The sequence below is a fragment of the Aquarana catesbeiana genome, linkage group LG05, assembly GCF_042186555.1.
Source record: "Aquarana catesbeiana isolate 2022-GZ linkage group LG05, ASM4218655v1, whole genome shotgun sequence".
Taxonomy (NCBI): domain Eukaryota; kingdom Metazoa; phylum Chordata; class Amphibia; order Anura; family Ranidae; genus Aquarana; species Aquarana catesbeiana.
Window position 1 is genome coordinate 45,862,633 of NC_133328.1, and position 21,171 is coordinate 45,883,803.

General features: G+C 42.2%; 1 protein-coding gene across 1 annotated transcript in view; it reads left to right on the forward strand.

Annotated features, from left to right (window-relative positions):
• The window catches only part of FAM171A1 (family with sequence similarity 171 member A1), a 177,194-nt gene that overhangs the window by 80,647 nt on the left and 75,376 nt on the right, over positions 1-21,171 (forward strand). The window contains exon 3 of the mRNA XM_073629669.1: positions 18,605-18,697. Within this exon, the coding sequence (XP_073485770.1) occupies positions 18,605-18,697 (93 nt within the window). The remainder of the gene's footprint in view (positions 1-18,604; positions 18,698-21,171) is intronic.

The following is a 21,171-nucleotide window of genomic DNA, read 5'->3' on the forward strand; positions in this document are numbered from 1 at the left end:
AGCGCCCGCGATGTCGGCACCCCGAGGCCGAACCGTCTCTCGGTCCTCGGGTGCTGCCGCCTCCATCTTCGGTAAGGGAATCAGGAAGTGAAGCTGTGCAGCTTCACTTCCCGGTTCCCTACTGCGCATGTGCGAGTCGCGCAGCGCAATACGGCTGGTCCCTGCTGTCTCTGGGACCCGTGTGTTTCCCAGCAGACAGCGGGGCGGGGGGGGGGGGGGGACGAGACAGGAAGTGGCGTAAATAAATGCGGCTATCTATGCCGGAAGTTGGTACAGATACCTGTAATATACAGGTATCTGCACCCCCCTCTCCCCTGAAAGGTGCCAACTGTGACACCGGAGGGGGGGGAGGAATCCGATGAGTGGAAGTTCCACTTTTGGGTGGAATTCCACTTTAAGGTAAATGTATGCTATGCCTATTGTTGCCACCGGGGGCTGCCAAGAGCACATACCTTCTCATGCTGATGTCGGTCTCAGTGTGCACAAGCTCCTCCGGCCGGCTCAGGTAGGATGGGATGGGGGGCTCTCCTTAGGGATATCTCCCCCCAGACTAGGGGGAGGCTGCAGGTGGTCTGTGAGGCGGTTATACACCACACTTTCACCGCCGCCATTTTGCTACGTGCAGGCCCCATCACTACCGGCCTCTCTCCTTCCTCCCCCTCCCCCAGCCTTCCCTCCCATGCTGATTCTGGAGGGTCGGCTCGCGCTGGAAGCGCGCTGAACGAAGGGGCGGGGCATCAGCACAGTGTCCAGCGTGCTCAGACGCCCACAGGTGCCGGCTGCAGGCTATTAAAGGCACAGATTACAGGTGCACTAAGCCTTTTGGAGGGACACAGAGCTGACGGTCGCATGTAAGGTGGGACACAGGCATTCTCCTAGGCAGCATTTACTAAGGTAATACCAGACTGGGCATTTGGTAGCAAGGCTTTTAGCCAGACTACAACGCTCAGCAGTCAGTGTTCATTTTGTGATACCTCCACCTTGTTGCTTTGCACTATGGGTAGAAGAGGTTCAAACACCCCAAGAACCAGAGACTTTAGGGGTGGGATCACCCAGATAAGCGTTTTTTTCCGCCGAAAAAGTTTTAAACACTTTATCCTATGGAAGAAAAGTTTATTAAAATGTGGGGAATACCGGCTTTTGGTTCCGCCATTTCCTCCGTAAATAATAGTCTGACTTGTCCTGTAGACAATGCTCAGATGCTCAGGGATCCTGTGGATAAAAAGATGGAATCCCTATTGAAGGATGTTTTCTCCTTGGCAGGTTCAGTGGCTCAACCTGCAGTAGCAGCGATTGGAGTCTGTCAATACTTAAGAGACCATGTTAAGCAGGTCATCAGAGTTTTACCTGAACAGCAGGCCCAGGGGTTGGCTAACCTTTTGCGGCCTTATGTTATGTTGTTGACGCCATCAGAGATTCTATCATGCAAACCTCTGGTCTTTTACTGGGGTTGGTGCATATATGTAGAATCCTATGGTTGAAAAATTGGTCAGCCGAAGCACCATGTAAGAAGCTGCTGGCTGGGTTTCCATTTTGTGGTGCAAGGTTGTTTGGAGAAGACTTGGATAACTATATCAAGAAAATCTCTTGTGGGAAAAGCACTCTCTTACCTGTTAAGAAGAAGAGTAAGCGTCCCTCTTTCAAACGGACTCTTTCCCCAGCGCCAGGGGCTTCAGCCTCCAGGCAGTCTCGACGGCCTCCTCCGTCTCCGTAAGACCTCTTCATGAAGGGGCGCCCCCGCTCGCTCGAGTGGGGGGAAGACTGCGACAGTTCTCAAGGCTCTGGCAGGAGGACTTCCAAGATGGATGGGTAATCTCCACGGTAACCTTAGGGTACAAGCTGGAGTTTCAAGAATTTCCCTCTCCTCCTTTCCTCAGATCAAGTGTCCCCAGAGATCCAGAGAAAAAGCAGTCGCTCCTTCTAGCGTTAGATCAACTTTTGTCGCAGGAGGTCATTATGGTGGTTCCCGCAAAGGATCAAGGATTGGGCTTCTATTACAACCTTTTTACGGTCTAAAAACCAAATGGGGATGTCAGACCCATTCTGGATTTAAGGGATCTGAACCGATTCCTAAGGATTCAGTCCTTCCGCATTGGAATCAATTCGGACAGTAGTCTCCACCCTGCAGGGAGGAGAAGTTCTGGCATCGATAGACATCAGAGATGCATATCTGCATGTGCCCATTTTTCCTTCTCATCAGAAGTTTCTGCGCTTCGAGATAGGAGGGCGCCATTTCCAGTTTGTGGCTCTGCCTTTTGGGATAGCCACTGCACCTCGAGTGTTCACAAAGGTCTTGGCTCCTCCTCTGGCCAGATTAAGGGCTCAGGGTATAGCTGTCATAGCATACATAGACGACCTGCTCCTGATAGACCGGAACACCTAGGTTGGATCCTCAACCTAGAAAAATCTTTTCTAACACCAGTAAGAAGAGTGGAGTATTTGGGTCTGATCATAGATACAAGCCAGTAGAAAATATTTCTACCTCAGGCAAAGATCACTGCTTTAAGGGAGATGATTCTGGCAGTTAGGACCAAGAAGGGTCCTTCTGTCCGCCTTTGTATGAGGCTGCTAGGAAAGATGGTGTCTTCATTCGAAGCAGTTCCCTATGCTCAGTTTCATTCAAGACTGCTGCAACACAGTATTCTGTCGGCCTGGAACAAGAAGGTTCAGGCATTAGACTTTCCGATGCACCTGTCTCATGCGGTGCGTCAGAGCCTCAATTGGTGGCTCATACCCGAAAACCTGCAGAAGGGGAAATCCTTTCTACCGGTTACCTGGACGGTGGTAACAACAGATGCCAGTCTGTCGGGTTGGGGAGCAGTTCTGGAACAGTCTGCGGTTCAGGGGGTATGGTCCAAAACCAAAAGGACCTTACCCATCAACATCCTGGAGATCCGTGCGGTATATCTAGCCCTAAAGGCCTGGACTATCAGGTTACAGGGTTGCCCGGTCAGGATCCAGTCCGACAATGCCACAGCAGTGGCTTATGTCAATCATCAGGGGGGCACCAGGAGCCGAGCTGCTCAAAAAGAGGTGAACCAGATCTTAGTCTGGGCAGAGAAGCATGTGCCATGCATATCGGCAGTTTTCATTCCAGGGATAGAGAACTGGCAGGCGGACTATTTAAGTCGCCAGCAGTTACTTCCAGGGGAATGGTCTCTGCATCCCAACGTCTTTTGGGCCATATGCCAAAGATGGGGGGTTCCAGATGTAGATCTCTTTGCATCCCGGTTCAACAAAGAGACAGATTTGTGGCAAGGACAAAAGATCCTCTTGCATGCGAGACGGATGCGTTGGTGATTCCGTGACATCGGTTCTCACTGATTTATGCATTCCCACCTATTCTGCTACTGCCACAACTCCTTCGCAGGATCAGGCAGGAAAGGAAGTCAGTACTTCTGGTGGCCCCCGCTTGGCCTAGAAGGACGTGGTATGCGGAAATAGTAAGGATGACGGTGGGTTCCCTGTGGACACTACCGGTACGCCCAGACCTGTTATCCCAAGGTCCAGTGTTCCATCCTGCCTTACAAACGCTAAATATGACGGTTTGGCTATTGAGACCCACGTTCTGAAGAATCGTGGGCTTTCAGGTCCTGTGATATCTACCTTGATCAATGCAAGGAAGCCAGCTTCCAGAATGATTTATCATAGAGTCTGGAAAGCTTATGTATCCTGGTGTGAATCTAGGGGTTGGCATCCCAGAAAATATGTGATGGGTAGAATTCTTGATTTTCTACAATTGGGATTAGAGATGAAGCTGGCCTTGAGTACCATCAAGGGCCAGGTCTCGGCCTTATCAGTATTATTTTAACGGCCACTTGCTTCGCATTCTTTGGTCCGAAACTTCATGCAGGGGATGACTCATCTTAATCCTCCGGTTAAGGCGCCCCTAAACCCCTGGGACTTGAACTTGGTTCTGTCTGTTTTACAGAAACAGCCCTTTGAACCAATACGTCAGATTCCTTTGGTCTTGCTGACAAAGAAGTTAATTTTTCTGGTAGCCATCTCTTCTGCTAGAAGAGTATCAGAATTAGCAGCTCTTTCCTGTAAAGAGCCTTATTTGATTGTACACAAGGATAGAGTGGTATTGCGCCCTCATCCTAGTTTTTTATCGAAGGTGGTTTCAGATTTTCATCTAAACCAAGATATTGTTCTGCCTTCCTTTTTTCCAGATCCCTGTTCTCCAGAAGAAAGATCACTACATTCTTTGGATGTAGTAAGAGCAGTCAAGGCCTATCTGGAAGCAACTGCTCAAATTCGCAAAACGGATGTTTTGTTCGTGCTGCCAGAGTGTCTCAATAGAGGACAGGCAGCGTCAAAAGCTACCATTTCTAAATGGATTTGACAATTGATTATTCAAGCTTACGGTTTGAAACAGAAGATTCCTCCGTTTCAGTTTAGGGCACATTCCACAAGGGCTATTGGTGCTTCTTGGGCAATGCATCACCAGGCCTCTATGGCTCAGATCTGCAAGGCCGCAACCTGGTCTTCAGTCCATACATTCAACAGATTCTATCAGGTGGATGTGAGAAGGCATGAGGATATCGCCTTTGGGCGTAGTGTGCTGCAGGCAGTGGTACAGGGTCCTCAGGTCTGATTGCACCCTACTTGCTTGTGGTCCCCCCCCCCCCCCCCCCCCAGATAGCATTGCTCTGGGACATCCCATCAGTTATTACTGAGGCTCTGTGTCCTGTGATGTTCGAGAAAGAAAATAGGATTTTTTATAACAGCTTACCTGTAAAATCCTTTTCTTTCGATGGACATCACGGGACACAGAGGTCCCGTCCCTCTTCTAATACACTATATTGCTTGGCTACAAAACCTGAGGTATCCCTGCAAGGGGGAGGGATTATATAGGGGGTTGAACTTCCTGGTAGGGTGTGCCAGTGTCCAATCACCTAGTGATACCTATATAACCCATCAGTAATTACTGAGGCTCTGTGTTCCATTGATGTCCATTGAAAGAAAAGGATTTTACAGGTAAGCTGTTATAAAAAATTCTATTTTTCATAGAGTACTCACATTTAGTGGGTGCTGCAGTGCACCACTCTATACAAATGTCGAAAATCATAAAAACACTGAGCCGATGTGTCCCTTCCTTACCGAGAACGCTTCTGCCGTCTCACACTCCATCCTGTCCCTTCCCCAGGGGACACTGGGGATATGAGAGAGAGAGAGCGAGATTATACACACACACATCCACTTATACTTGGATCCCCAAAAATGTATGTGTGTGTGTATATCTATCTATCTATCCATCTATCTATCTATCTATCTATCTATCTATCTATCTATCTATCTATCTATCTATCTATCTATCTATCTATCTATCTATCTATCTATCTATCCATCTATCTATCTCTCTATACATATCTCTCTCTCTCTATACATATCTCTCTCTCTCTCTATACATATCTCTCTCTCTCTCTATACATATCTCTCTCTCTCTCTATACATATCTCTCTCTCTCTATACATATCTCTCTCTCTCTCTATACATATCTCTCTCTCTCTCTATACATATCTCTCTCTCTCTCTATACATATCTCTCTCTCTCTCTATACATATCTCTCTCTCTCTCTATACATATCTCTCTCTCTCTCTATACATATCTCTCTCTCTCTATACATATCTCTCTCTCTCTCTATACATATCTCTCTCTCTCTATACATATCTCTCTCTCTCTCTATACATATCTCTCTCTCTCTCTATACATATCTCTCTCTCTCTCTATACATATCTCTCTCTCTCTCTATACATATCTCTCTCTCTATACATATCTCTCTCTCTCTATACATATCTCTCTCTCTCTATACATATCTCTCTCTATATATATATATATATATATCTATATATATATATATAGATATATATATATCTATATATCTATATATATATCTCTATCTATATATATCTCTATCTATATATATCTCTATCTATATATATATATATATATATATCTCTATATAATCAGCAGATGGGTTTTGCATTTTTTTTTTTTTTTTTTTTTATGCGCAGCGTTTTTTCAAACTCCAATTTTTTGGGAAAAATAAATTTTTTGCAATTTGTATTGCGCGCACACACACAAAATAATACCCAATTTTGGGTAAAATGTAAAAGATGTTACGCCAAGAAAATAGAAACCTAAAATGTCACGCTTTAAAACTGTGCACGCCCATGGAATGGTGCCAAACTCCAGTACTTAAAATTCTCCATAGGAGATGCTTTAAAAATGTTTGCAGGTTGCCAGTTTAGAGGTACAGAGGAGGTCAGGTGCTAGAATTATTGCTCTTGCCCTGATGATCGCGACTAAACCTCACGTGTGGTGCGATGGCCCTTTACATATGCGTGTGGACTTGATTATGCGTTCGCATTTGCGCATAAAAATGGGTGGGGGGGTGCGCTTTAAAAATAAAAATGTTTTCGTTTTTTTAAATCAAACTATTTTTTACACTTTTTTCTTTATTTTTAATTTTTTTTGTATTACCTTTATTTCCATCACAAGGGATGAACAACATTTCTCGTGACAGCAAGGGCCGTGACAGGTCCTCTTTATGGAGACCCTAAATTTCTCCCCTGGCCTCCAATGCAGCCGATCAGATTGGTCCGATTGGCTGCTTTCCTAGCCAATGACGGCCAGGTAAACAGACGGAACCAGAAGTGACTAAACTCTCTTGCAGCTCCTGGGTTACAGAGAGGGAGAAACAACGTCCGTTCCTCTCTCTGTGCAGCCATTGCCGCCGGGTGGAGCGCTCCTGGGCTCTGCTGTCTGATCATGGTAGCGGCAGGGGGGGACCACATTCTGCCGTCCATAGAAGTAATTAAGTGGCTATTCAGCCGCTCAAATTACTTCTTCATTAGAGGGAACTGCTGGATGCAAATTTTAATATTGGGATTATGCCTGTAGCTGCAGGCATCATCCCGGTGTAACCACTGCAAACCAAGGACATCCTACAGTCAGTAAGTGGTTAACAAGCGCTTGAAAAGGAAAAGGCCATGCAGCAGCATCTATGCTTTTTTGTGTCTAAGGACACCACCACTCTCTAGAACTAAGGTTATGTCGAGCCTGTGAATCTGAACAATTTCCTAATATTGATTTCCGGACATCTATCTGCATAAATTTTGTTTGGTCTGATCCCGCCCAGTAAAGTAACAGCAAGCTGTAATCTCAGTGCTAACCTGCAGTCTAACAGGTCCTTAAATGGTTTGGGGATTAACACTGCTAGTGCCTCACATAGAGATTGGGTAGAATAATGGAGGAGGTGTCACTTGCTCCACCATTCCAATAAGCACTGGGTTTTTCTTTGGGCCCCACAGGGTAGTGGGGGGCGAGAATAGGAAGGCAATTAGGGTAATCAGTAGGGTGCTTGCTATCTAATGAATCATATTTTCCCAGATTGGGCACAGTTCAGATTTTTTTTTTTTTTTTGTTTTTTTTTTTTTGTTTTTTTGTTTACACCTTAGTCATTCAAAGCAATATGACTAAGCCTTTTTAAAAGCCCAGGTCCAGATACACTATAATACCAAAAGTATTGGGACACCTACCTTTTTTCACGCACATTAACTTTAATTGGCGTCTTAGTCTGTACAGTTCAATATTGCGTTGGCCCACCCTTTGCAGCTATAACGGTTTCAACTCTTCTAGGAAGGCTGCCCACAAGGTTTAGGAGTGTCTATGGAAATGTTTGACCATTCTTCCAGAAGCCCATTTGTGAGGTCAGACCCTTATGTTGGAAGAGAAGGCCTGGCTCGCAGTCTCCGCTCTAATTCAAACCAAAGGTGTTCTATCGGGTTAAGGTCAGTCGAGTTCCTCCACCCCAAACTCGCTCATCCATGTCTTTATGGACCTTGCTTTGTGCACTGGTCCAAATCATTTGGTGGAGAGGGGATTATGGTATGGGCTTGTTTTTCAGGGGTTAAGTTTGGCCCCATAGTTGCAGTGAAGGGAACTCTTAAGGTGTCAGCATACCAAGATATTTTGGACAATTTCATGCTTCCAACTTTGTGGGAACAGTTCGGAGATGGCCCCTTCCGTTATCAACATGACTGCACACCAGTGCACAAAGGAAGGTCCATAAAGACATGGATGAGCGAGTTTGGGGTGGAGGAACTTGACTGACCTGACTTCAACCCGATAGAACATCTTTGGGATGAATTAGAGCAGAGACTGCGAGCCAGGCCTTGTCCATATCAGTGCCTGACCTCACAAATGTGCTTCTGGAAGAATGGTCAAACATTCCCATAGACACACTCCTAAACCTTGTGGACGGCCTTCCCAGAAGAGTGGAAGCTGTTATAGCTACAAAGGGTGGGCCAACCCAATATTGAACCCTACGGACTAAGACTGGGATGCCATTAAAGTTCATGTGCGTGTAAAGACAGGTGTCACAATACTTTTGGTAATATAGTGTATCTTTACTTCCCCTGTATTCCTGTATTGGAACCCCTGTCCATTATTTTTGCGGCCTTTGTCACTGCTTGGAAGATTTACTTAATTTTCTATCCCTGATATGTAGAAGAAATCTTCATTCCCCTCTTGGACAGGTGTCAGCAGAGCAAGTGTCCCCATTGGACGATTTCTTGTCTATTCAGTTTTGGGGACAACTGTAAAATTTTGGATTTCCCATCACTTTCTGTCTTTGGGACAGTGGTCACCAGGACAAATAGAGCTGTTGCTGTGTAGCAAGCTATAGCAAGCAGTCGTGTTTTTTTTTTTTTTTTTTTTTTTAAAGCTCACTACACAGGTTACAATCTGATTTGAAGTACTTTATGAGAACATTTGTCAAGTCTCTATTGGCATTTTTGAATGTATTAATGAGATTTTTCATATGAATGTTTGAAAATCTACCATTATGTGGCCAGCCTAATTGTTACTACACATTGCCTGGTGTATTGGTGCTTGGAATAATTTACCTCCTGTAACGAGGTCAGCCAGCACACTGCTGTGTCTAACTTGCTATCTGTGGTCCTCAGCCACTTCCTCTCCATGATCTTATACAGACTCCTTCTAGGAGCCATAAAGAAAAGACAATGGAATAGAGAGCTTTGAAGATTGTAATCTTATATTCTAATATCCCCTAAAATTCACATAGAGTGCCAACAAAAACATTGCATGTGCCACAGGCACGGGTTTTGAAAATATTTTGCAATCTATTATGTGTGTATACATACACACACACACAAACATATATATATATATATATATATATATATATATATATATATATATATATATATATATATATATATATATATATATATATATATATATATATATATATATATAATATATATATATTAGAGGTCGGCCGATATTTGGCTTTTTTTACTGATAAAAAAAGCCGATTCAGCAGGACTTGCAAATGACTTCTGTAATAGAAGTCAATTGCAAGTTGTCTGAAGGTTTCTTCTCTCCTCCTCTGGGCAGCCTGCCAAGTCTGATAAGAAGATACATTTGTATCTCTTTCAGGTTCTTTTATCAATAGACTGAACTCCGTGGAGAAGTTTTCAGTTTAACCATTTAAAGACTAAATCTTTTCTGACACTTGTTGCTTACAAGTAAAAATCCTGTATTTTCTGCTATAATATCACTTAGAACCCCCAAACATTATATATATATATATATTTTTTTTAGCAGAGACCCTAGGGAATAAAATAGCGGTTGTTGCAATATTTTATGTCACACGGTATTTGCGCAGCGGTCTTTCAAACGCAATTTAAAAAAAAAAAAAAATACAGTAATGAAATTAAAAAAAAAAAAAAAAAAAAAAAAAATGCAGTAAAGTTAGCCCATTTTTTTTCGTCCAAAAGTTTTGATTACCTGTTTTTGTGTATTTAATATTTAAGATATAGTTTTTTTTTTTTTTTAAATCTAAATTCTACATACAAGTGAACTGATTGGAGGTTTGTTTTGTTTAATAAATGTTTAAATATAAAAAATTTTCTGTATCACTTATTACGTAAGGCTGCTTTCACACTGGAGCGGGCATGTGTTGACGGTAAAACGCTGTTAATTTTAGCGGCGCTTTACTGTCATTTTAGTGGCGCTATTCTGCTGCTAGCGGGGCGCTTATAACCCAGCTAGCAGCCGAGGAAGGGGTTAAATGCGCCCCTGAAGCGCTGCTGCCGAAACACTTTGCAGGCGCTTCGGCAGCGGTGCGCATTCATTTCAATGGGCAGGAGTGGTGGAGGAGCGGTATACACCACTCCAAAGATGCTGCTTGCAGGACTTTTTTTTAACATCCTGCCAGCGCATCGCCTCAGTGTGAAAGCACTCGAGCTTTCACACAGACTGCAGGGGAGCCATTTTACAGGCGCTATTTTTAGCGCCTGAAAAACGCCCCAGTGTGAAAGCGGTATATGAGATGAAGGGAAAAAAAAAAAAAATCGGCCTAATATATCGGCCCAAAAAAATCGGCATCATATATCGGCCACCGCGATTTCTAAATATCGGCTTTGGCATCGGCCAGAGAAAAACCCATATCGGTCGACCTCTAATATATATATATATAATGTGTAAGCTTGTGAGCCCGAAACAACATAATGAACTTACACATCATGAATGTTTGTTTGAACTTTGGTTCAATAAAGAAATTTTAAGTGCAGCGATCCTCTGAACTTTTTCGTATATTTGGTCAGTGGGATGACCAGATCGCATTGTTCCAATTGAAGACTGGGTGCAGCTTTCCTCTACTTTGAAAAGTTCTATATATAAAACGTAAATGTATTTTATGTGATGGACCAACACAAAGTGGCACATAATTGTGAAGTGAAAGAAAAATGATAAATGGTTTTCAATTTTTATTATTTTACAAATGCATATCTGAAAAGTGTGGCGTGCGTTTGTATTCAGCCCACTTCACTCTGATACCCCTAACTAAAATCTAGTGGAACCAATTGCCCATGGTAATTCTGGAGGAGCTGCAGAGATCCACAGCTCAGGTGGGAGAATCTGTCCACAGGACAACTATTAGTTGTGCTCTCCACAAATCTGGCCTCTATGGAAGAGTGGCAAGAAGAAAGCCATTGTTGAAAGAAAGTTTTAAAAGAAATCCTGTTTGCGGTTTGCGAGAAGCCATGTGGGGGACACAGCAAAAATGTGGAAGAAGGTGCTCTTGTCAGGTGAGATCAAAATTTAACCCTTTTTGCCCTAAAACAAAACGCTATGTGTGGAGGAAAACTAACACTGCACATCACCCTGAACACACCAGCCCCACCGTGAAACATGGTGGGGGCAGCATCATGTTGTGGGGATGCTTTTCTTCAGCAGGGACAGGGAAGCTGGTCAGAGTTAATGGGAAGATGAATGGAGCCAAATACAGGGCAATCTTAGAAGAAAACCTGTTAGGGTCGGACTGAGACTGGGGTGGAGGTTCACCTTCCAGCAGGACAACAACCCTAAACATACAGCCAGAGCTACAATGAAATGGTTTAGATCAAAGCATATTCATGTATGATGGCCCAGTCTAAGTTCAGACCTAAATCCAATTGAGAATCTGTGGCAAGACTTGAAAATTGCTGTTCAGACGCTTTCCATCCAATCTGACAGAGCTTGAGATATTTTGCAAAGAAGAATGGGCAAAAATGTCCCTCTCTAGATGTACAAAGCTGGTAGAGACATCCCCAAAAAGACTTGCAGCTGTAATTGCAGTGAAAGGAGGTTCTACAAAGTATTGACTCAGAGGGGCTGAATACAAATGTACCCCACACTTTTCACATATTTATTTGTAAAAAAAACCTTTAATCATTTTCCTTCCACTTCACAATTATGTGCCACTTTGTGTTGGTCTATCACATAAAATCCATTAAGTTCTTGGTTGTAACATGACAAAATGTGGGGAATTTCAAGGGGTATGAAAACTTTTTCAAGGCACTGTGTGTGTGTGTGTGTGTGTATGTATGTATGTATGTGTGTGTGTGTGTGTGTGTGTGTATGTATATATATATATATATATATATATATATATATATATATATATATATATATATATATATATATATATATTATAATATAAAATAAATATATATATATCTATATACACACACACACACTCATCGGCCACTTTATTAGGTACACCTTGCTAGTACCGGGTTGGACCCCCTTTTGCCTTCAGAACTCTTAATTCTTTGTAGCATAGATTCAACAAGGTGTTGAAAACATTCCTCAGAGATTTTGGTCCATAGTGACATGATAGTATCACAGTTGCTGCAGATTTGTCAGCTGCACATCCATGATGCCAATCTCTCGTTCCACCACATCCCAAAGGTGCTCTATTGGATCAGATCTGGTGACTGTGGAGGCCATTGGAGTACAGTGATCTCATTGTCATGTTCAAGAAAACCAGTGTTGAGATGATTTGAGCTTTGTGACATGGTGCATTATCCTGCTGGAAGGAAGATGGGGACACTGTAGTCAAAAAGGGATGGACATGGTCAGCAACAGTTGTGTGTTTTTTTTTTTTTTTTAAACAAACAAATCTTAAGGATTTAACATGTACCCGAAGGTGCACTTCTCCTTTTTAACCCTTTTACAGCCAGAGCCATTTTTGCATTTTTAAATAATTAAAATCATAAAAAATAATTGTAACCCTGAAGATTGCATGAAACCCCCAAACATTATACATTTTCAGAAAGCAGACACTAGAGAATAAAATAGCGGTAGTTCTAATTTTTTAGGCCACATATTACCGAAAAGGTTAAGTTAATTTTTTTTAATAAAAATTAAATTTTAGGGGGCACAAAAAACAATAAATTACTCAATTTTTTGGTAAAATATAAAAGCCAAGGTTGCACTTGTAAGTACCTTATATTTTCCATATGCGACTTTTTCAAAGCTCTTAAAGGTCATCAGTTTAGTGTTACAAAGGAGGTCTGGTGCTAGAATTATTGCTCTCATTCCGGGATGCACAGCGATCTGTAGCATATGTACCGCAATCGACGGTTTCAGGCGTAGGCGCCCCCCCTGCGTGCATTTGTTTGTACTTGCGTATGTGAGAGGGGTTTATGTGCTTGGGTGAACCTTACATTTTTTATAATTACATATTTTTATTTTTTTTTCCCCCCATTAGATAGGGCAGTGGTTCTCACCCTCAGTCCTCAAGTACCCCCAACAGTCTGTTTGCAGGTTTTTCTTTATCTTGCACATGTGCTTTAAACCAGTCAGTGGCTTGGTATTTTGGACAGCTATTTTATCTAAGAGAAATTCCTAAAACATGGCCTGTTGGGGGTACTTGAGGACTGAGGTTGAGGATCACTGACATAGGGGACAAAAAGTTCCGATCACCTGATAGCCTCTGATTTGCTATCACAGTGGTCAGTCATTGTACAGCCTGCCCCTGTATTATCTCCTCTTGAATGGAGAAAGATACATTGTATCTTTTTTTTTCTTTTTTTTTTCTCCTTGCTAAAGAAGAGAAGGGTAAACCATGAAAAGTGTGTTATAATGAACCTAAAGATAAAATGGGAAGATCTGGGTTTGATCTACAGCCCTTGCCAAAAGTTTTAAGAATGATTTAAATATTAATTTTCATAAATTCTGCTGCCTCAGTTTTTATGATGGCAATTTGCATATACACCAGAATGTTATGAAGAGTGATTAGATGAATTGCAATGAAGTCCCTCCTCTTTGCCATGAAAATTAACTTGATCCAAAAAGAAAAAAATGTTGTTCTTCCTCATTTACCTGCAAGGAAACGTGCAGTTTTCATTTCTTTGCGCGAAAGGATTCACAGGCAAGGATATTGCTGCTACTAAGATTGCACCGAAATCAACCATTTATCTCCATCGAGAATTTCAAGGAGAGAGGTTCAATTTATTGTGAAGAAGGCTTCAGGGCGCTCAAGAGTCCAGCAAGCGCCAGGACCGTCTCCTACAGTTGATTCAGCTGGGGGATCGGAGGCACCTCCAGTGCAGAGCTTACTCAGGAATGGCAGCAGGCAGGTATGAGGGCATCTGCTTGTACAGTGAGGAGAAGACTTTTGGAGGATGGCCTTGTGTCAAGAAGAGCAGTAAAGAAGCCACTTCTCTCCAGGAAAAACATTTTGGGACAGACTGATATTCTGCAAAGGGTACAGGGATTGGACTGCTGAAGACTGGGGTAACTTAATTTTCTCTGACGAATCCCCTTTCCAATTGTTTGGGGCATCCGGAAAAAACCTTGTCCGGAGAAGAAAAGGTGAGCGTTGCCATCAGTCCTGTGTCATGCCAACAGTAAAGCATCCTGAGACCATTTATGGGTGGGGTTGCTTCTCAGCCAAGGGGGTGGGCTCACTCACAATTTTGCCTAAGAACACAACCATGAATAAAGATTGGTACAAAAACATTTTCCGGGAGCAACTTCTCCCAACCATCCAAGAACAGTTTGGTGATGAACAATGCCTTTTCCAGCATGATGGAGCACCATGCTATAGGACAAAAGTGATCACTAAGTGGCTTGGGGAACAAAACTCACCAGACCTTAATCCCATTGAGAACTTGTGGTCAATCCTTTTAAGAGGCAGGTGAACAAAAAAATCCCCACAAATTCTGACAAACTCCAAGCATTGATTATGCTGAATGGGCTGCCATCAGTCAGGATGTGGTCCAGAATTTGATTGGCAGCATGCCAGGGTGGAATGCAGCCGTCTTGAAAAAGAAGGGTCAACACTGCAAATATTGACTCTTTGCATACACTTAATGTAACTGTCAATAAAAGCCTTTGACACTTATTAAATGCTTGTAATTATACTTCAGTATACCATAGTAACATCTGATAAAAAGATCAAAAAATATATGAAGCAGCAGACTTTGTGAAAATTAATTAATATTTGTGCCATTCGCAAAACTTTTGGCCAGGGCTGTTGGTCAATATCAGAGTTATAGTTAGGTTCAAGGTTAGGGTCAAAGGTCATGGCCTGTGTATTTTAGGTAAGATTACAAAAAAACTTTTTTTTAATTTAGCATCAGTGTCGGTTAGAGCTGCACGATTAATCACTATCGCGATCTTGACTAAAGTGTTTCCCGATTCTTTCTATGCAAAGAATTCTCTCTGCTCTTCTGAAGCCACAGCCCTCAAAAGAAAGGAAGAAAAAACGGGCAGTCTGCCAAGAATCACAACATTCTTTGTGTTGAACTTAAGTATAAACATTGCAACAATTTGTCAATGGAATAGACTTCGGTGTAAGTGAAAAAAGTTTAACCACTTAAACACTAAACCTTTTTCTGACATTTGTTGGTTTCAAGTTAAAATCATTTTTTTTTTTTTTTTGCTAGAAAATTACTTAGAACCCCCAAACATATATATTTTTAGTAGACACCCTGGAGAATAAAATGGTGGTTGTTGCAATATTTTATGTCACACTGTGTTTGTGCAGCGGTCTTTCAAATACAATTTTTTTGGAAAAAATTACTTGAATGAATTAAAGACAAAAAAAAAAAACTAACCAGTAAAGTTAGCCCTTTTTTTTTTTTTTTTTCTTTTTTTTTTTTGTATAATGTGCAAGATTTTACGTTGCGAGAATCGTGATCTTTTTATTCTAAGCAAAATTCTAATTTTGGGCAGAATCGTGCAGCTCTAGCGTCTGTGTATGTAGGTAGGATAAAAAAAGTAAAATGTGCACTTTCTGTCTCTGGGCAGTACTACAGGTACAAACCACAAATAACATACACATATGTGGCATTACAGCGATTTGTCATGAGCAGGAGAATTTATTTTGGATTGTTCTCTGGTGGTAGGTCATGGTAATAGCAAGAAATATACTGCTATATTTAAAAAAAAAAAAAAAAAAAAAAAAAAAAAAGAATTTGATTTATTTATTTTTTTTACTATATCATGCTAGTTGGCCTTTAATAAGAAAAAATCCAGGATATATTTATTACAATTTACCAACAAATGAAAGGCCACAACAAAGGTATAATCCATAATTTTTACACAGGTTAGTCAACATAGGAGCTACAGTGACACTTAGACTGTGATAAAGTGAATGTCCGTTAGCACAGACCTATAACAAACACTTGTAATAGTATCACAAAAATCACCCTGTGCCAATGGTGAAAGTGCTAAATATGTGCATAAAGTCCATAAACTGATGAACAACGTAGATGATGTGCAGAATTCTTTAAATTATCCACCAAACCACACACGTCAGTGATTCCTCCCCCGTCAGATGCAAAACTCACCAGACAAATATGCCTCACACTCTCGTGTTTTGGCAAATAGGCGTGATAAACCTTTAGGTTTAAACGAGTAATCCAAAATCCATCCGTGTATATACAGGTTCAATCCACATGTAAATAAAAATGCACTGATAGTGTAGTACCGTAAAAACAAATTTAATAACCACTGTGTTCACTTCAATCATTACACTCACATAAATCTCTTTAAAACGAGCAATAGATCACAGCAACGTCACATCAAAGTCTCCAGTGTGATCGCCCAACACCAATGGATTAAGGTCATGGTGGACCCGAGGTGTGCGGATGAACTCTCACCACCACTTGCTACGTCCTACGTCACACGCTACACTACACTATCAGTGCATTTTTATTTACATGTGGATTGAACCTGTATATACACGGATGAATTTTGGATTACTCGTTTAAACCTACCTGTAAGGTTTATCACGCCTATTTGCCAAAACACGAGAGTGTGAGGCATATTTGTCTGGTGAGTTTTGCATCTGACGGGAGAGGAATCACTGACATGTGTGGTTTGGTGGATAATTTTAAAGAATTCTGCACATCATCTACGTTGTTCATCAGTTTATGGACTTTATGCACATATTTAGCACTTTCACCATTGGCACAGGGTGATTTTTGTGATACTATTACAAGTGTTTGTTATAGGTCTGTGCTAACAGACATTCACTTTATCACAGTCTAAGTGTCACTGTAGCGCAGCTTATTTTAATTTTCTTTATTCCTATTGCGAGTTCATATTATTTTTTTTATAATTTATTTTGTTTAAAGTGGCAGCTTAAATTGCATTTACACACCTTTTCAGTATATTTTGTATTTAGCGCAGTGGTGGGAACCCAAGAGGTGTGCGTTTTTTTTTTTTTTTTTTTTTTTTTTTTTTTTTGCTTGGTTACCATTTTTTTCTCATACGGTAGTCAACATAGGTGTTGGGAATAGGGTGGGGACATTTTTAGCACTAGGTTTAGGCAGGTCATACATTGTATAGTTTTCTTTCCGTCAACCACAGGTTAAAGAAAAGAAAATAGCTTGGTCCCTCCCGCAGCTCTATTATATTCTGACAACGGGAGGTTTCTTGGCCATCCTAATACAATAATCACTGTTGGCAGTTATAGCCACCAGCAGTGATCACACAAAAAAGCCCTACAGGCTGGTTATACTGAAGTCGATTGATGGATTGACCTCAGTACAACCAGCATGCCCATAGACGACCTTGGGCTAGAGTTCTGTATTAAAGTGGTTCTAATGACTCAAGGTTTTTTACCTTAATGCATTCTATGCATTAAGGAAAAAACATTCTCTGCTGCAGGATCCCACCAGCTCCCCCTTGTTCTTACCTTAGCCCAATCTGATCCATCGATGTGCATGGAGCAGTGGCTCTCACTGGTGTCTCCCTCCTCACTGGGCAGATTGATAGCAGCTTCTGCCAATCAACTCCAGTGATGAGGGAGGGGGGGGGTGCGAGTCCTGCTGTCTGTGTCAATGGAGCGAGCATCTGCACAAGTGTCCCTATGGGAAGCAGCTTCTTGTGGGGGGGCTCTGGACAGATGGGAGGAGCCAGGAGTACCAGCAAGGGACCCAAGAAAAATAATTTTTGGGGCCACTCTGTGCAATTCCATTGCACAGAGCAGGTAAGTATAGAGCTGTTTGTTTTAAGAAATTCCTTTACAATTGCTTTAACTGATACAATCTCATTTCGTATCCTGTCCTATAGAACCAACAGGAAGTGAAAAGAAAGCTCTCCTAAGTGAGGAAAGTGCAGACAGTTGTCAACACAAATGTTACCATTAATAGATTTCACTTCTATTGCTGTTCTGGTGACACCAATTTTGTGTTTTCCTTCATTGACAAGACATTGGTAAATAGGATGGATAGTTTTAAAGGGAATACAGTTGGGAATCCTTGTTCTTTACCACTCTGTCCAAAATGTTTGTTTTAATTGTTAGATGCACTTTTAAGACCTCGTGCACACTGGACGTTTTTGGGCATTTTTACAGCAGCTGTTTTTTGGCTTCAGACGTTTTTTTTCGAGTCCATAAACTCCCCATAATGTTATCCTATGTGTCCATGCACACATAGGCTGTTATCAGAAGTTTTTGGCTGGGGCGTTTTTTGGCTTAAAAATAACCCCAAAACTAGTGGGTTCTGAGAGGAGTTTTTTTAGCTGTAAAAACGATCTAACGTCAAACGCTCAAAAACGCTGCTCAACAGCGTTTTTTGACGTTTTTGATCCATTGAAAAAAATTCAAAATGAATAAACATTTTTTTTCAAAAAAAAGAAAAATGCTAAAAAAATTGCTATTCAAAGATGAAAAACTCACTGCAAAGCTACTGCCATTTTTATAACGTTATTTTAACGTCCAGTGTGCATGAGGTCTTAAGGTCATGTTTTCAATACTGAATGTGGGTCCTTAGCTGTGATTTTTCTCTTGCAGTGTTCTCCTTTCTGAGCCTTGAATTGCTGCCTGAGCGCTCAGCCACATTAATGGTGTACGATGATGTTGTACAGATAGTCTCAGGATATCAAGGTAAGAAAATTTTCACGGTCAGTGAGTTCTGTAATGGCCAATATGTACAAAAAAGTTTCCTAAACCAACTCTTTACAGAGAGGTGCTGCTCCCAATGTATTACCTCACTATGTAACTAAGGGCTGTGTATGTCTGAGTCCTTGTTTTAATTTCAACCGGCTGAATTCAACCCATAGGAGATTCCCTCTCCTATGGGAATCTCTGATCTTCTTTTTTTTTTTTTTTTTTTTGCTTGTGGAGGGTAATGAATAGAAGACTGTAAATATCTAAGCACCCTCCTCCATTAGCAACCAAAAAGTTTTTCCTCCTGTAATATGAATTATAATGCCATATTATAATTGGGCAGCACAGTGGCTTCAGCCTAGTACGCACAGCTCAGGAGGAGCCGCTGTAGTAGCAATCCGATGTTCGTACAGCGATTCCCCCCTGCCGCACTGTTGTGTTCTGACGGGGGCAGCCCTTCTGTCAGAACACTCCGGTCGGCCCTCTCAGCCATTGGCTGAGAGAGCTGCCCGGGAGTCAATCGGCAGACCTTTTCGATCATGTCCTATCGGGTTGAGTTAAGGACGCTGCAAGCCAGTAAAATTCCTCCACCTCAAACTCGTCCATGTCTTTATGGACCTTGCTTTGCGCGCTGGTCCAAATCATTTGGTGGAGGGGGGATTATGGTGTGGGGTTGCTTTTCAGGGGTTGGGCTTGGCCCCTTAGTTCCAGTGAAGGGAACTCTTAAAGTGGATGTAAACCCCCAAATTTTTTTTTTTTTTAACTCGTACAGTATAGGATTTCATATCATCTGTGTCCAGTCTTGCCACAAAGAGTTAATCCAGCTCTGAGCAATCCTTCTTCTTTTTTTTTTTTTTTTTTTTTTTTTTTTTCAGTGAGATAAAAATGGACAGAGAAGTACCAGTCAGAACCCCCCCCCCCCCCCTTGCTGTGAGTGACAGGTGATTTTACATATCTCATGCACAAGCATTAGAGAGGCATTATGTTTAATTCTCATCCCCCCTCCTTTCTTCTCCAGCTCTCCCAGGATTGGCTGCTCCACACCTCAGCATGATTGGGCATGCTGAAGTCGTGTGGTGACTTTTCTGGGTTTTGACTGGATGTTAGACATCATAGCAGAAGTTCAGTGTAAGAAATAGACAGGAGAAAATTCATGTTGACAAGGGGAGTGTAGAGGTGGGCGGGGAGTCTACTGACATCACGACTCCACCCACCGAGCTCCAGACACACCCACAGAATCTGCAGTTTTTGGGGTCTCATAACAGACAGAGGGGAGACATTTGACAGGTGAGGATACATGCAGGAGGCATGTATATCCTTATAGATAACCCCTATGGCAGTAGTTTAGAATGGATGAGAGTGGGTTTATATCCACTTTAAGGCGTCAGCATACCAAGACATTTTGGACAATTTCCTGCTCCCAACTGTGTGAGCAGTTTGGGGATGGCCCCTTCCTGGTCTAACATGACTGCGCACCAGTGCACAAAGTGAGGTCCATAAAGACATGGATGAGCGACTTTGGGGTGGAGGAACTTGACTGGGCTGCACAGAGTCCTGACCTCTAACCGATAGAACACCTTTGGGATGAATTAGAGCGGAGACTGCAAGCCAGGCCTTCTTGTCCAATATCAGTGCCTGACCTCACAAATGTGCTTCTGGAAGAATGGTCAAACATTTGCATAGACACACTCCTAAACCTTGTGGACGGCCTTCCCAGAAGAGTTGAAGCTGTTATAGCTGCAAAGGGTGGGCCAACTTAATATTGAACCCTACATACCAAGACTGGGATGCCATTAAAGTTTGTGCATGTAAAGGCAGGCGTCCCAATACTTCTGGTAATGTATGTGATACATGACCATAACACCTAGAAGAACTTGTTGGAGACCTATTCCAAAATAATGGAGATCAAGTGGACCTCTCCCTTCCCTTCCCTTTTTACAGACATAACGGCTCACACTTTTCTGGGATGTATTTCCACAATATATTGGAGTGTGCCTGTGGGAATTTGTGCCAATTCAGCCAAAAAAGCATTTCTGAGGTCAGTTAGTTACTAATGTTGGATAAGAAGACCTGGCTTCCAATTCACCCCCAAGGTGATCAGTAGGGTTGAGGTCAGAGCTCTGTGCAGGCCATTTGAGTCCTCCACACAAAACTAATCAAACCTTGTCTTTGTGGAGCTGGCTTTGTGCATAATGGCCCAGCCATGCTAGAAGGTAGATTACCACTAAGGATGACCTCCAGGGTGTTTGCACAGCCCACGTGCAGTTCCCACCAGGAAGTCGGCGCTGCGCTAATCACAGGCAGTGAGCCATTCCTCCATCTCTGCAGCCACGCATTTGGACAATGTCTCACTGCTTGTGATTAGCACAGCGCAGAGCCGACTTCCTGGCGGGCTCTGCACGTGGGCTGTGCGAACACGCCGGAGCTCATCCTTAGTTACCACATGTGGAAGTTCTTATATACCTTTGTCC